The sequence below is a fragment of the Hyaena hyaena genome, unplaced genomic scaffold, assembly GCF_003009895.1.
Source record: "Hyaena hyaena isolate Hyena2069 unplaced genomic scaffold, ASM300989v1 scaffold_511, whole genome shotgun sequence".
Classification (NCBI taxonomy): domain Eukaryota; kingdom Metazoa; phylum Chordata; class Mammalia; order Carnivora; family Hyaenidae; genus Hyaena; species Hyaena hyaena.
In genome coordinates this window covers 1,260,219-1,273,688 of record NW_024081144.1, presented here as the reverse complement: position 1 = coordinate 1,273,688, position 13,470 = coordinate 1,260,219, and the positions used below count along the sequence as shown (strand labels likewise).

Below are 13,470 nucleotides of genomic sequence, written 5' to 3'. Positions count from 1 at the left end.
CCCCGCCCCCCCGGGGCCCAGCGCACACAGGCCGTGGGCGGGAGCCGGCCGCCTTCCCCGGCACTGCCGCGAGCCTGCCCCGTGTGCCCGGCTGTGGGCCCCCCGGCCCCCGCTCGGGGGTCCCCGCGCCCAGGCCCCCTTCCCACGCTGGCCGTTAGCCCAGGGGGGAGCCGCCCGAAGGGCCGTCACAGGTGCTCACGCCGGGCCCGTGGGGCGGCTCCAGGGTGAATGGTGGCGTGGCTCCGGGCCCAGCTCTGCACCCCCCTGCTCGGGGCCCCGGCCACGCCGTGGCCCCTGCGCCTCAGGCTCCCGTCTGTGGGGTGGAAGGGTCATCCTTGAATGCAGACTTGTTCTACGAATTGGCTGAAGCGATGATTACGCAGCTTCTGGCACACAGGAAGGTCAAGGTGTTGAGGAACTTCCTGTGCGCTGCCGTTATTGAAATGGCTTGATTCAGGGACCCAGCGGGAGGCACAGCCAGCAGGAGGTGTCCCCCCCCACCCCCCAGCTTCAGCTGCCTCAGTGGGTCTGCTCAGAGCCAGAGGGCACAGGACAGAAGTGGTGACACCAGTGTCCAGGAGAAGACAGGTGGGGTGAGGGGGACAAGGGCCACCCGTTTGCGGCTGGGTGAGGAGGGAAGGGCGTGGGGCGTGCGAGTACTATGATTTGTACTCCATAGAAACCTAATAACTGGGGTCTTCAGCAGCCCTCAGCAGGTGCTCCCCAAACCCCTGGGACCTCTCGGGCTCTGAGGAGAGGAGTTTGTCCTGGATGCTCTGGGCTGGGGGATGACGGGGGCGAGGGGGGGGGCTCTTTCCAGGTGGGAGACGGGGCAGGGCAGGGGCTTGCGGGGGGCGGGGCATGGAGTCAGATACAAGCACAGCAGAGGGTGGAGCAGCTCAGCTTGGCGGGGGCCCCGGCGCTTCCCGCCTTCTTGTTGACCTTGGGCAGCAGGAGGATGAAGGACATGGCCAGCGCGCAGTGGTAGAAGCTGTGGACGTAGGTGTAATCCCATTCCTGCGGGGGCGGGGGCGGTCAGGCTGTGGCCCCAGGCCCCCCTCCCCGACGCCCTGGGCCCCTGCTTGCGCACCCGGCTCGCCAGGGCACCTGCCAGTCCTCCTCCCCCCCAACCAGCTCAGGAAAGTGGCCACGTGGCCTCCTGCAAGGAGCCTCCCCTCAGCGTCCAGCCCAGGCCTTCTTTCCTGATAGCAAACCCCACCCACTGGGCCTCTGACAAGGAGCCTGGGGCTCCCCCGTCCCCTCCCCCCACTTCCTGCAGGTGCCCCAGGCCCCCTCTGGGTCGCGCACCTCATCTCAGGTTGGCGCGCCCGCCCGGGTGCTGGGGACGGATTGTGCTGCGGTGGGAGGGAGGCTCCCCTACACCCTCCAGGAGGGACAGAAAAGCAGGAAAGTGAGGCCGCCCCGAGGGGGCCCAGGCCTCGTACCTCGAAGAAGAATCGCAGCATGAGGGCCAGTGCCCCGAAGCAGAGGCCGGGGCCTATCTGCTGGGTGTAGACGCTCCTGTCGGGGTACAGACCCTTCTGCTCCTTCATGCGCTGCAGCTGCGGGGACAGGGGGTGGTGATGTGGACGAGGCCGCCCTGGGCATGCGCCCCGCGGCCGAGCTCGGGCGGCAGAGATGCCCAGACGCCCAGCCCCGCGGCCGCAGGACCCGGAGGAGCCCCCAGCCTGGGTGACCGAGCTGGGAACCGCTGGGCCCGTTCTCCTGATGAGGACCCGCCCCTGCCTGACTCTTTGGGAGGCAACAAGGCCCCCCTTTCACATGCACCTCCGCCAGCCAGAGGGCGGGAGCGCTGGCCCTCCCGCCGGTGAGGCCGGGGGCGCCTGAGTGGATGCCCCCAGAAGCCCTTAGTTGCTTCCACGGATGCCCCTCGCGGTGTTTATGAGACGGCCCGACCTGTATGTTAAATGTGTGGTTTCCCAGGTCCGGGCGTTAGTGGAAGTTTCAAGCGGGCACTTGAAGTCGGCTTCACATACACTGAAATCATGCAGTAAATGCGGGTCCACATCCTGAAATCTTGAACCCTCGGCCGTTCCAAAGCGTTTCAGAGTTCAGGGCGGAGAGGTTTGCGGCAAACCTACACACGCACGCTGTGCATGCTGGAGGCCCCGGGGGGCTGGGGGCGCGCCCCCCACTGCGCGAGCCCACCAGGCGGAGCGCACAGAGCCCCCGAGTAGGCTTGCACCGGGTCAGGGCAGCTTTGGCCCCCGAAGCCCATTTTTCAGGTTTCTCGACCTTACCGTTGCCGATGAGGAATCAGGACCTGCACGGCACAGACAGCGCTTGGGTGCAGCTGCGGCCTTGGGCGCCCTTGGGCCTGCGGGAGCCCGGCCTGGCCCAGCCCCTCAGCCCTGCACCCAGCTCTGCTTCCTGTCCCCGAGGGCTGCTGCTCCCAACTCTGGCTCAAGTAGGGACGAGCCTCCTGGAGAAAAATCCACCCTCGTTCCAGGAAACAACTGCCCTTGAAAATCCAAAATAAACTCCACGCTAAATGGTCTGAAAAACACAATTTGAGCCCCAGATGGAGGGAGCCAGGCAGCCGCTCGGTTCCTGTGGCCGGATCCACAGCCCAAAGGCCGAGGAAGTCCCCGTGACGCTTCTTGGGGACATGAGGAGTGAATTCTATTCTGGCGGATTACAATGCAGCCTGGATTCAGAACTGCCAGGATCTGCGGGGGTGGGGGGTGGAGACATCCCTTCAGGGCAGGCCAAGGAGCCTATTCTACTTCCTGCCAGGAGTGAGCGCATTATCGAAGCCTAGGGCTCTGTGTTTATGCATTCCAGCATGTTCATTAATGTGGGCCTTCCCTGGGCCCAGACGCGGCATACCCAACGTGCTTCCCCTCCTCCGAGGCAGGCCCAGGCCAGCCGTGCTTCTCCGAGCCCCAGTGAGAAAGAGGTTCCTTCCCTTCCCTTCCCTTGCTTGAAGAGTCGAGGCCTGGCCGTGCCCGGTGCTGCTGTGACTTCTTGCTGGTTGCTGACCTCTCGGAGCCCTACTTTCTGCATTAACTGCCTTGCCAAACAAATTCCCTCTCCCTGGCTGTGGGAGGAGCCGGGGCGTGTTTGGAAGGATGGCGGCGGAACTTTATTTTCCCTCCTGCAGTAAAATGGGTTGGTGGGCACTTCCTGCAGCCACTTGCCCGGCTGGACCCCTCTTCTCAGAGAACTGCCCTCCTGCTTCCCAGGCGGCCTGGCGGCCCAGCCTCTGAGGTCGGTGCTTAATTTCTGCTCCTTGAGTGGGTGTGTGTCAGACCAGGCCTTCCGCCAGCACTTGGAGTTGGGACCCCGAGATTCCAGGAGGAGATCCAAAGGGGCTAAAATGTGGCAGAGGGACGTCTCCCTGGGGCCTGGGCTGCCACCCGGCTGGAGAGTGAGCCTAGCCTCAGGCCTGCGGGGAGTCCAGGCCTATGTTCTGGCCCTGCAAGCTGCAGCTCCTTCCCTTCTGGGGTCCCAGGCAATGCCGCTGGGTCCCTCATCAGCCTGGGGAGCGTGAGTGAGTTTCAGGCCTCACCGCGGTGGGGGGCCTTGATACAACAGAGGATTCGGGGAGGCCTGGGAACCGTGTGTAAGGGCTTACTTGGTGCGTTACCCCCTGGGGTGGGTGCGCAGTGAAGGGTTGTCAGTGTTAGAAACTGCAGCTTGGGTTTACTCAACACTTACGGGCAGTTTTCATCTTCCTGTCCACCGCTTACCACAATTTCCTTCCTCCCTAGAACCAAACTCTAGGCTCACCCCTCCAGGAAGTCTTCCCAGATTAACCCAGGCCATTTCCAATTGATTTTGCATCTTTAAAGCAGTCACTTTCTGCAATAATATTAATAACAATAATCCTAATTGCTCCTGTTTGTTGAGCACCTTAGAAGCCAGTACTTTTAAATACATTATCTCAGTTCATCTTGGAACCAACCCTACGAAGTAAGGACTAGGCCACTATGGTGATAATCGCTTCACAGACATAGAAACTGAGGCAGAGAAGTGAAGTCACTTGGCTTAGGTCCAGAGCTCGCGCGTGTCTGTGGGGCGGGGGCGCCCAGTGCTCATTGTCTCCGTGTTTTAGCGAGACGGGGAGGTAAACGGGGAGCCCGAGGCGGAGGGGTGAGGGGGGACAGGCCCAGGCAGTACGCACCCACTTCGTGGCGATGATGAGGACGGCTGCGCCGATGGGGCCCGAGTACACCCCGTAGCCCCCCCGGTCGTGGTAGATGCGGACCGCGATGGTCAGGACGCCAAACATCACAAAAGTCGACCTCTTGGGCTCGTCGAAGTCGGCCAGCGCTGGAGGGCGGGGAGAGGAACCGGCCCACGTGAGCCGCCCTGCCCCTCCTGGCCGCTTGCTCCCCCAGAGGCAACCCTGTGGGGCCCCAGTGCGGGGTGCCCTCAGCCAGAGAGAGCCCGCGGCCCAGCCCGGTCACCCCAGGTCTGAGTTCTAGTGGGTCTTCAGGGAAAGGCGTGGACGGAGCAGCCTGGGCCGCGCCGGTGGGAAGCGGCTTCACAGGGAGGTCAGCACGCGCCCGCTCCCCGGGGACCCCGAGGGCGAAGACAAGGACACCCAGGTGAGAGGCCAGGAAGATCTGGTCCTTCACGGGGCCTGGGCGCACAGCAGGGGGCCCCGAGCCAAGGGGTCCGCGTGCCCGGACGGACATCGCCGGGAGGCGTTGGAAAGTGAGAAGAAAGTCACAGCGCAACACGTCTCGAGTGCTTCCATCCTGGTAACGCTCGAGCTGACGCGCGTCAGTGCTTGCAGGGTCCGCAAGGAGCGTCTTGGGGGCAAACCCCGGGCTGCGGGCAGCGGTCTCCCCACTTCCACTGGCTCCGGCCACGGCTCTAGCGTACGTTTGTCGGAACAAGCCTCTACTAAGTGTGCAAATTAGGGAAGTTTCGAGAGTGGGGATTGGGGCCTGTAAGGACTGTGCGCTCGTAGACTAAACCGTGCTTGGACCCCGGGAGGGGGAGGAGGCTCCAGATGAGGGCTGGGCAGCAGTCACCGGGCTTGGATTTTTCGGGGGGGGGTGCGGGTGGGCGCGAGGACGGCCGGGAAGCTGGGCGACGAGGTGCGGCCACTCACCCATCAGCGAGACCCACATGCTCAGCGCTGTCCCGTAGACGCTGAAGTGCTCCAGGACGTCGTGGCGCGTGAAGCACAGGACCGACAGGCCGGGGCCATTGCACGCGTGGTTGAGCTGCCGGAAAACGCAGGGCGCTCAGGGGCTGGGAGGGACAGCGCGGGGGGACGGGGCGGGGGGGCGGGGGGGCAGTTCTGGGCCCCAGCCACGCCCCTGGTGAGCCAGGCCACTCACCGGCTCAGACAAGTCATTTCATGACCCCATGCCTCAGTTTCCCCACATGAAAAATGGGGGTGCTGCCGACTGCTCCCCTCATGGGGTCTCGTGCGGATTGGATGAGACAACCCAGGCAGGGGTCCTGAGCCTGGGATGTGCTGAGGGCTCAGCCACGTCTCTTATTTTCTCTGCCATGAGTAGACAGAGCCCGAAGACCCGCCCTGCGCCTTCTCCTCCGACACCGGGGCCACCACCAGCAGGTGCGGGTGGGCTTCCCCCGCGGCGGCGGAGGCGAGGCCGCGGCTCCCGCTCTGGACGCTCCTGGGGGGCCGCATGCCTCCTGCTGTGCCCTGTTGAGATGGGGCCGCAGAGGACGTCCTCGGACTTGACGGGCCCCAGACCCTGGGGGGCTGTGAAGCCTCGGGTCGCTGAGCCCACTGCGAGTGGCTAAGTCAGCAGGTCTGGGGGGAGGCTGGAGATGTGCATTTAAAAAAAAATTTTTTTTAATGTTTTACTTATTTCTGAGAGAGAGAGAGAGAAAGAGAAACAGTGTGAGCAGGGGAGGGGCAGAGAGAGAGGGAGACACAGAATCTGAAGCAGCTCCAGGCTCTGAGCTGTCAGCACAGAGCCCGACGCGGGGCTTGAACCCACGAACCGTGAGATCATGACCTGAGCCGAAGCCGGACGCTCAACTGACTGAGCCCCCCAGGCGCCCCTGATAGCAATTTTTAAAGCAAAATACCTCTATGGAGTATTCTTAAAGCCGTCAGCTGATTTCTTACCATAAACAACTCTTTCCTTTTGCGTATATGCATTTCATCATTTTAAGGAATATTAAATTATGTGATGTAATTATTTTGACAAGTTCCATGGGTGTGAACAAGCTTGGAAACCAGCACAATCGACTCTTAGTGAGCCCAGCTCAGCCGGCGGGAGGAGGGGTGAGGGAGCATCACCCACATCGGGTGGCCCGAGGGGTGTGACGGGGGAACAGGAGCCCAGGGTCACCCGGTGAGCCAAGCAAGTTGGAGTGGATTTAGAGCTCATATTGGTTACAAGTATAGGAGACTTAAAGCTAAAGTGCACCCAGGAGGTGTTAATAGAGATATAGTGCCCAGGACGTGGGAGGTGACAGACCCCTGCTTCTCTCTGTTGGGGTCAGACCAACCTAGAGGACTATGTTGAACTTTGGAGTCTGCACCCTTTGAAGCCACACAGGCAAAGAGGTTAGAGAAGAGCAGCTAGAGAGTGGACATGACTATTTGGGGAAAGGGAAGCTTCAGGTGGAGCCTGATCAAGGTGCTCAGAGCTCTGTGGGGTAGAGATAAAGACACTCTCCACATGGCTCTAGCAGGCAGAGCGAGGCCTTACCAGTGACGTGGATATTCTCTTGCTACTTCTAGAACTCCTTCCCTCCCCGCAGCCCCAGCCTCTGCACCCACACCTCTCCTTGTATAATTACGGACTTAATCACTAAGAGATTCTTGGAGTGTCTGTGCCCTGCCCCCGTCACGAGCACGAGTACTCCGTCTCATCCCGGCCGCGTGAATGCAGGGTCAGGGAGGCAGGGTTTAGAGCGGTTTGCAGGCGAGCTGACCCAGGAGGGGCCTCTCCCACCAGCCCCTGGATCATTTCTGTTGGGCAGGTGGGCAAGGTGAGATTCAGAGCAGTGCTACTTGCCAAGGAGGCAGGACAGAGCAGGGATCGGTGCCTGCGAGGCCTGCCTCCGTCTCCCCAGGCAGGGGCAGATTTGGGGCCCGGAGGGTGCTGGCGGTGGGGGGCGGTGGGGGCCTGGTGAGAGACTGCACAGCCTTCAGAGGCCGACGTAACGGACCCTTGCTTTGTGAGCCCGGGCAGGAGGCTGGCTGCTTGGGGCCCCCCTCTGCCAAACGGGGTGAGAAGCCCTGGTCCGCCGGTGGGCCAGGCGACTCCCTGCGGCAGCTGGCCCAGGAGGGTCCTGGTCGGAGCGCAGAAGAAGCCACCGGGAGTGGGGGCTGTGGCGGTGTTGCTTGGGCTCTGGGGGAAGGCGTCGAGCATGGCTTTGAGGTCAGAGGACATTTGTCACAGGAGGCAGCTGTGTCTGCCATTCTGGCGGGACAGGGTGGGCCTCTGAGGTCAGCCCGGAGGCAGCTGGGGACCAGCCCAGCCCCAGAAGGGAGGGGTGGCCTCGCCGTGTCTCTGGGTTCCCTGGGCTGGGCCTGACCGGACCCCGGTCCAGACATCGGGCTCCTCTCCCTGGCCCTATGCCCCCTGTACCCACAGAGAAGTCCTGTGTCCACCCTGTGCTGGTTTCTCATCTGCTAAACTGACTTCCCGGAACTCCCCGGAGCAGGGGCCCCTTGTGGGGCAAATGAAACAGCATCGGACAAAATGCCTCGAATGAGTCAAGTGCTGCAGGGCGCGTCTGGTGCTCACGGTGACAGGGCACTCAGCCTCTGTCGGACTCGGTTTCTTCATCTGTCAAATGGGCCTGTCCCAATCCCAGGCTCATGGGGAGCTGAGAAGACTGCAGAAGATGGCCCATCCCTGGCCCAGATGCCGGCTTGGGGCTCAGGCCTCTCCCACCCAGAGGTGGAGACAAGCCGCAGGCAAATCCTGCCCCAGGTGCCTGCTGCCTAAGGGACACACAGCTCTTGCTACAGATGAGCCTGGGTTCGGCTAGTGAGCCAGCGTGACAGGGGCACGCACGTCTGCAGACACATGCGTGTGCTCACGGACCTCACCGCCCGCAGCTGCCCCCAGGACCCCGAGGCTCGCCCACCGAGGCCCCGCGGCCAGGGAGCCAGGCCTGCGGCAGGAGGCTCGCGATTTGTCGCGTCTGGCACTGCCAGGCTGGGGGGTGCTCGGCTCCGCAGTGCGTGCTTCTCCCGGGGAGCTGGGCTTCGGTGAAGGGTGAGTCTGAGGGGCCCTGATGAGGAAGACTGTCAGAGCCAGGGAGGGAGGGGCCGGCCGTGATGGGGGGCTCAGAGGGAGGGAGGCCGGATGGCACCGAGACACAGGACGAGGGGTGGAGGGGCGGATCATGGATTGGGTAGGTGGGGCGATGGTTGATTAGATAGAGAGGTACGTGGGTAGGAGTACAGGCAGACGGACAGACGGAAACGAGAGGTTCAGATGGAGCCGAAGATATACGTAGAGGGGCAGGCGAGCAAAGCCAGACGGCACAGACCGGGAGGTCTGGGAAGAGAACAAGGTCTGTGGAGACAGAGCTCCAGAAACCAAGGGGGACCCAGACGCAGACAGAGTGGAAGAAGAAAAGACAGATGCGGAGAAAACCAACTGGAGAAACACAGAAGGAAAGAGACCCATGGGGAGGGGTGGGGGGCGGGGGGTAGAGACAGTGCTAAGAGGCAGTCGTCCAGGCTTATAAATGGAGAAGGAAGGACTCAGAGAGAGACAGACGCAGGCCCCAAGAAGGAGAGACAAGCAGACGTGAGCAGGCCCTCCTGAACAGGGGCCAGCTACGGAATTCCAGAATCCTGGAATCAGACTCACACAGGCCCTACACGTTCCCTGAGCCCCGCCGCCCCTCCCGCGCCTGCCGCAGCCCCTTCGTCCCTGCTCGGCTGGCCTGGGCTTGTAGGTGGGAGAATGACAGGGCGGGGGGTGGGGGGGAGCCGCCTGGGGGCCCGGGGTGGCCTGTCAGCGGCCTGAGCAGGGACACCCTGGAGGGGGCTCATCCAGGACCCACCGGCTCTGCCCCGTTACGGGCTTGGTCGCGTGTACACCGATCCCAGAGTGACTTCCTGGCCAGACGGGGGACCTGAGGTCCAGAGAGGAGGAGAGGGCCCCCGCCCCTCTCTCCTGGTCCCCGAGCTCTTTCTTTCACCTCCAAATACTATTCTCTGTCACCGATACAGGCAAGTGGCGGAAAGATGGCCCCTCTCCTCCGCCTCTGGGAGAGGGCCCCGCGTGCGCCCCACCGCGGCTCCCAGACTTACCGCCACGAAGAACATGGTAAAGAGGTAGACCATGGCCTCCATGTGGAAGCGCCGCTTGGCAGCGATGCTGATGGTGGGGAGGAAGGCCAGGCTGCTGAGGGTGGGCAAGAGCAGCTTCGCCGCGAGCGTCCCCATGGGCAGGGAGGAGGGGAGGCAGGGCAGAGAACACGGACCGGAGAAGGCCTGGGCCCTGCAGCGGGGGCTCGGAGGGCAGCTGTGGTCTGAACGCCCTGAAGGCGATTTGAGCCACATGTTGAGCGCACAGGACGGAGGCCGACAGCTGACAGGCCACGTGGTCAACACTTGTCTCTGACTTTCTTTTTTTTTTTTTAATTGGAGAGACCAGAGTTGTTGATTCAAGGAGACCATCTTTCTTTTCTTTGAGACAACCTTGGAGTGAAGTCCCCTTGAGTACCATCCTCAGGGTGCAGCCTCTTTCTGCCCGGGGCCCTCTCTCCCCAGGGTGCTCGGGAGCCCAGGATGGCGGTGGCTAGAGGTGAGAGGACCCAGGGTTTAGTCAATTCCAATCACCGAAGGACCTTGCAGATAAGCGTCACATTTTACCAGCCCACAGGCAGGTCCCCCCCGGGCTCGCCTGCTCCCCCGCCCCCCGCCAAAGTTCCTGGGCAACTGAGCTAAGGAAACAGTTCTTTCTACATGGTTACATTGTCTCGCATGTGTAGCAAACACTGAGACGGGCTCCCGAGTCCAGGATAAGGCTGACTGACGCTCGCCTTCTCCGCACCCCTTGGCTGGCCTTTGGGAAGTTACCTTCTGTTGTAAGAGGTCTGAGGGGACCTGTCTCGCGGGGTCGGTGCCCCCTTACCCTCTGGCCCCAAGAATGATGGAGTGGTGAGCTCCGCAGGCAGACTCTTTCTCCCTGGTCCGATTGCTTGCTTGTTTCTTGATGGATTGATTTCTTGTCAGCGGAAGAACATTCTTTCCTTCCACTCTATTTGTTCATCCCGTTAAAATTCACATATGACAAAACGCACAGATTAAAAAATTTTTTTTAATGTTTATTCATTTTTCAGAGAGAGAGAGAGAGAGAGAGAGCGAACATGAGCGGGGGAGGGTCAGAGAGAGAGAGGGAGACACAGAATCTGAAGCAGCTCCAGGCTCCGAGCTGTCAGCACAGAGCCTGACGTGGGGCTCGAACCCACAAACCGTGAGATCATGACCCGTGCCGAAGCCAGACACTTAACCCACTGAGCCCCCCAGGTGCCCCCAGAATGTTCAGGTTTTAAGTACAGGTTTGCTGAGTCTTGATGAGTGCACACACCTCTGTGACCCACGCCGCGTCCCCGTCACCACAGCGTGCGCCCGAGGGTCCTTTCAGCACAGGCAGGCGCTGGCCGGATTTCTGCCTGACTTTGTTCCGGAATTCCACGCACATGGAGTCATGCAGCACTCACTCTCTCGGGTCTGACTCGTATTCGCTCCACCAATGGAAAGTCCCTGAGGTTCACCCACACCGTGGCAAGTGGTTCCTTTGGTGGCTGGGCACATAGTATTCTACTGTCCGGATACGCCACACTTTTGTTCTCGTGGGGGCCAGGCTGTGGAGTGTGACCATTCCAGGGACAGCGGGGGCCCGGAGGGGCGGGGAGGGGGTACCGATGCATCTCAGCGTCTCAGAGAGAGGCCTGGCTGTGCCACCTTTCCTTCCGTAGAAGAACAACCAAAGAGCCCTTTCCAGAAATCTCATTTTTGCCCTGAGCTGCCCGGTGCCCACTTCTGCTGTTTGCAGTGATGCATTTGGTCATGTCGTTTTTCTGCTTAAGTGCCTTCCAAGTTTCCAAGGCATCTACCGCCCTTGGGGTGAAGTCCGAGTGTCAGGGAGACCGCGGGGCCATCCCCGGCCCAGCTCTGTCTCCCCGCCGCACACCCCGGTCTCCACCATGCTCTCAGACCCCGTGAGAACACACATCCCCTCCTCTGTTCTGGCCACTCTGGTTACCGCCTGGGCAGCACCGGCCGTGGGGAGGGCGGCCCCCCGCGCTGGCCCCCAGGCGGGCTGAGGGCGCTGCTGTGCTGAGCCGAGGCCTGGCGCACGGCCCGACTTCAACAGACACTGGCTGAATGAATGACTTTGTTAAAAGAATGAATGAAAGTCCAAGGAGGCCAGGCCGCTGCACATTTCAGTCTGGCACTCAGCAGCCCAGTTCCCTGCCCCAAATGGGAAAACCAGATCCCGCTGAATGCCGCTCCGGGCGGGCGGGAGGCGACCCTGTGCGGGCCCACCCCTCCGCCCCTCAGTCCTGCTCGGACCCAGCCCCAGCCCCCAGCCCCCAGGAGGGGTGGAAATACGAGTAGATGTCAGGTGTCAGAGAACTCTCTGGAGCCGTAAACCCTGCTCAGAAGCAGGGAAACATTCCACAGTTGGTTTCGTGCAGGAGTGTGTGTGTGTTTTCTTTGCAGCTGTAAACCCCAGGGCCAGCGCTGTGAACTTGGGGAAGGGAAAAAGAGACGGGGAGGTGCGGAGGCAAGGGTGAGGCCGCTCGTACATGTGTTGCAGTGATTAAGGCAGAAGGGGACCAAGGGGGAGCTGCCCCCAGAGTGGGGAGACAGGTGACCAGGCCTGGGGCGGCCTGCGGAGCCCTGCAGCGAGGCTGGGAGCCCAGGGACAGCGAGGAGGTGGGGGCGGCCTTCGTGTGGCTCCCCTCTGGGACCTGGCCGCCTGGACACGGACCAGCTGGCTCGGGGGAAGGCGTCCAGCCCTGAGCAGGACTGAAATGACCCTCGGCTCTCCCTGCAGCCGGCCAAGCGATGGGCCTGGGGGCTGGGGGAGGGGGAGGCAGAGTGGAGTTGTTGCTCTCAGAGGTGCAGGGGTGGGGGGGCGCGGGGATGGGGCCACTCCACCGGGGGCCTGAGCAACAGATGTGCAGCCTCTCCCCACCCTTCCCTGCATCCCGTGGCCCCCGCCTGCCAGCAAGCCACGGACGCCGGCCCCCAGCGGCCCCGACCTGCTCCCAGTCCACACCCTCCTTCGGCCGGGACACCCTCACCGCTCCTGCCTTCCCCATTCACACTGTGGCCCTCAGCCTCCCGACCGGCGGCCCGTGGGCTCTCCCTCGCAGCCCCCACCACGCCGTGTGTGTGTTGAAAACCACAAACACGACGTTTACTCAGCGCTGGCCATGTGTAGGGCCCTGTGCCAGGCACCCTTCCTACGTTGTCCTGTCGCGTCCTGGCAGCTGTGGGAGGGGCGGGGGGTGGAGGGTAGGGAGAGCTGTCTCTGCCGGGCCCGTTTCACAGGGGAGGAGACTGAGGCCCGGAGAGGAGCAGAGACTGGGCCTCCCTGTGCGGCCCGAGGCGCCATCCTCACTCCGCCCAGCAGGTGGCGCCGGCCCAGGGGTGGGGGAGGCCCCCAGGGAGCCCCCAGCCCACGCGCCCCCATCCCTCGCCCCCTCACCGCGGAGCTGGCGGGTTTTATAGAGGTGCCGAAATGCCTGGAGCGGCACCGAGCTCCCGCCCCCCGCACAGCTGTCTGTCTGCCCTCCTCGCCCGAGAGGGAGCCGGTGGGCCTGGTCCTCCCTGCTTTGAACACCCGGCCTGCAGCTCCGGGGCGGCCCGCGCCTTGGCTCTCTGCGTAGGGGTGCACCGGGGCGCCCCGCACCTGGCGGAGCAGGCGGGCTCTGACGGTTTCCAGCTCGTCCCTTGGGGTCCGCAGCCTGGACCGCGGTGCACGTGTCCTGTGTGTCTGCCGTGTGTGTGTGTGCAACAGAGCTCGTGAGAGCAAGCGTGTGCCGTCTTCAGCCACGGGCTGAGCACCAGCAGCTCGAGCCACCCCCAGCTTCTGACCGGAGGACTCCGCCGCTGCCTGGCTCTCGGGCTCTGGCGGGCCCCTCGCCCAGGGAGCCTCAGCCTCCTCATCTGCGAAATGGAGCCGGCACTGCGCCTGCCTCACACGGTCGCGGTGCGGCGCTCTGAGCAGCGGCGGGCCATCGGTCTGGCTCTGGGGCTTCGTTTCCGCGGGGGCTGCGGAGGCTGCTGGGGCTTCTCACACGCCCGCCCTGTTCCGTATTTGGGTGGAAGGGAGTCTCTTGTGGAATCTGAGAACCAGAGAGGCCTACCCTCTTCCTGGGTCCCCTCCATTTGACCTTCAAGCCTTGGCCTAAATGCCGGTGTCCCTGGCCGGGAGGGAAGGACAAGAAAACAAAGGAGTCCATTTTGTGGTCCAGCTTCCCACCTGCTGACCCCCAAAGGTCTGCAGGGGGAAGTCCTTC

At 62.7% G+C, this 13,470-nt stretch overlaps 1 protein-coding gene across 1 annotated transcript; it reads right to left on the bottom strand.

The window, feature by feature from the left end:
• Window positions 1-853: 853 nt before the first annotated feature.
• Window positions 854-9,376, bottom strand: MYMK (myomaker, myoblast fusion factor). Its single transcript, XM_039255149.1, has 5 exons — window positions 9,242-9,376; window positions 5,087-5,201; window positions 4,148-4,296; window positions 1,446-1,562; window positions 854-1,017 (listed from the first exon to the last, which is right to left on the bottom strand). Exons 1-5 carry the CDS (start codon window positions 9,374-9,376, stop codon window positions 868-870), a joined length of 666 nt encoding a protein of 221 aa, XP_039111080.1. The 3' UTR covers window positions 854-867.
• Window positions 9,377-13,470: the final 4,094 nt, after the last annotated feature.

What these genes read in the sequence shown, in the direction of transcription:
- MYMK (XM_039255149.1), bottom strand. Translation starts at nt 9,376, where the DNA reads ATGGGGACGCTCGCGGCGAAGCTGCTCTTGCCCACCCTCAGCAGCCTG. An exon ending in TCATCATCGCCACGAAGTGG is followed by an intron (nt 1,563 to 4,147) that starts GTGCGTACTGCC and finishes CTGTCCCCGCAG; the next exon opens with CTGCAGCGCATGAAGGAGCA. An exon ending in TGCTGCGATTCTTCTTCGAG is followed by an intron (nt 1,018 to 1,445) that starts GTACGAGGCCTG and finishes CCGCCCCCGCAG; the next exon opens with GAATGGGATTACACCTACGT.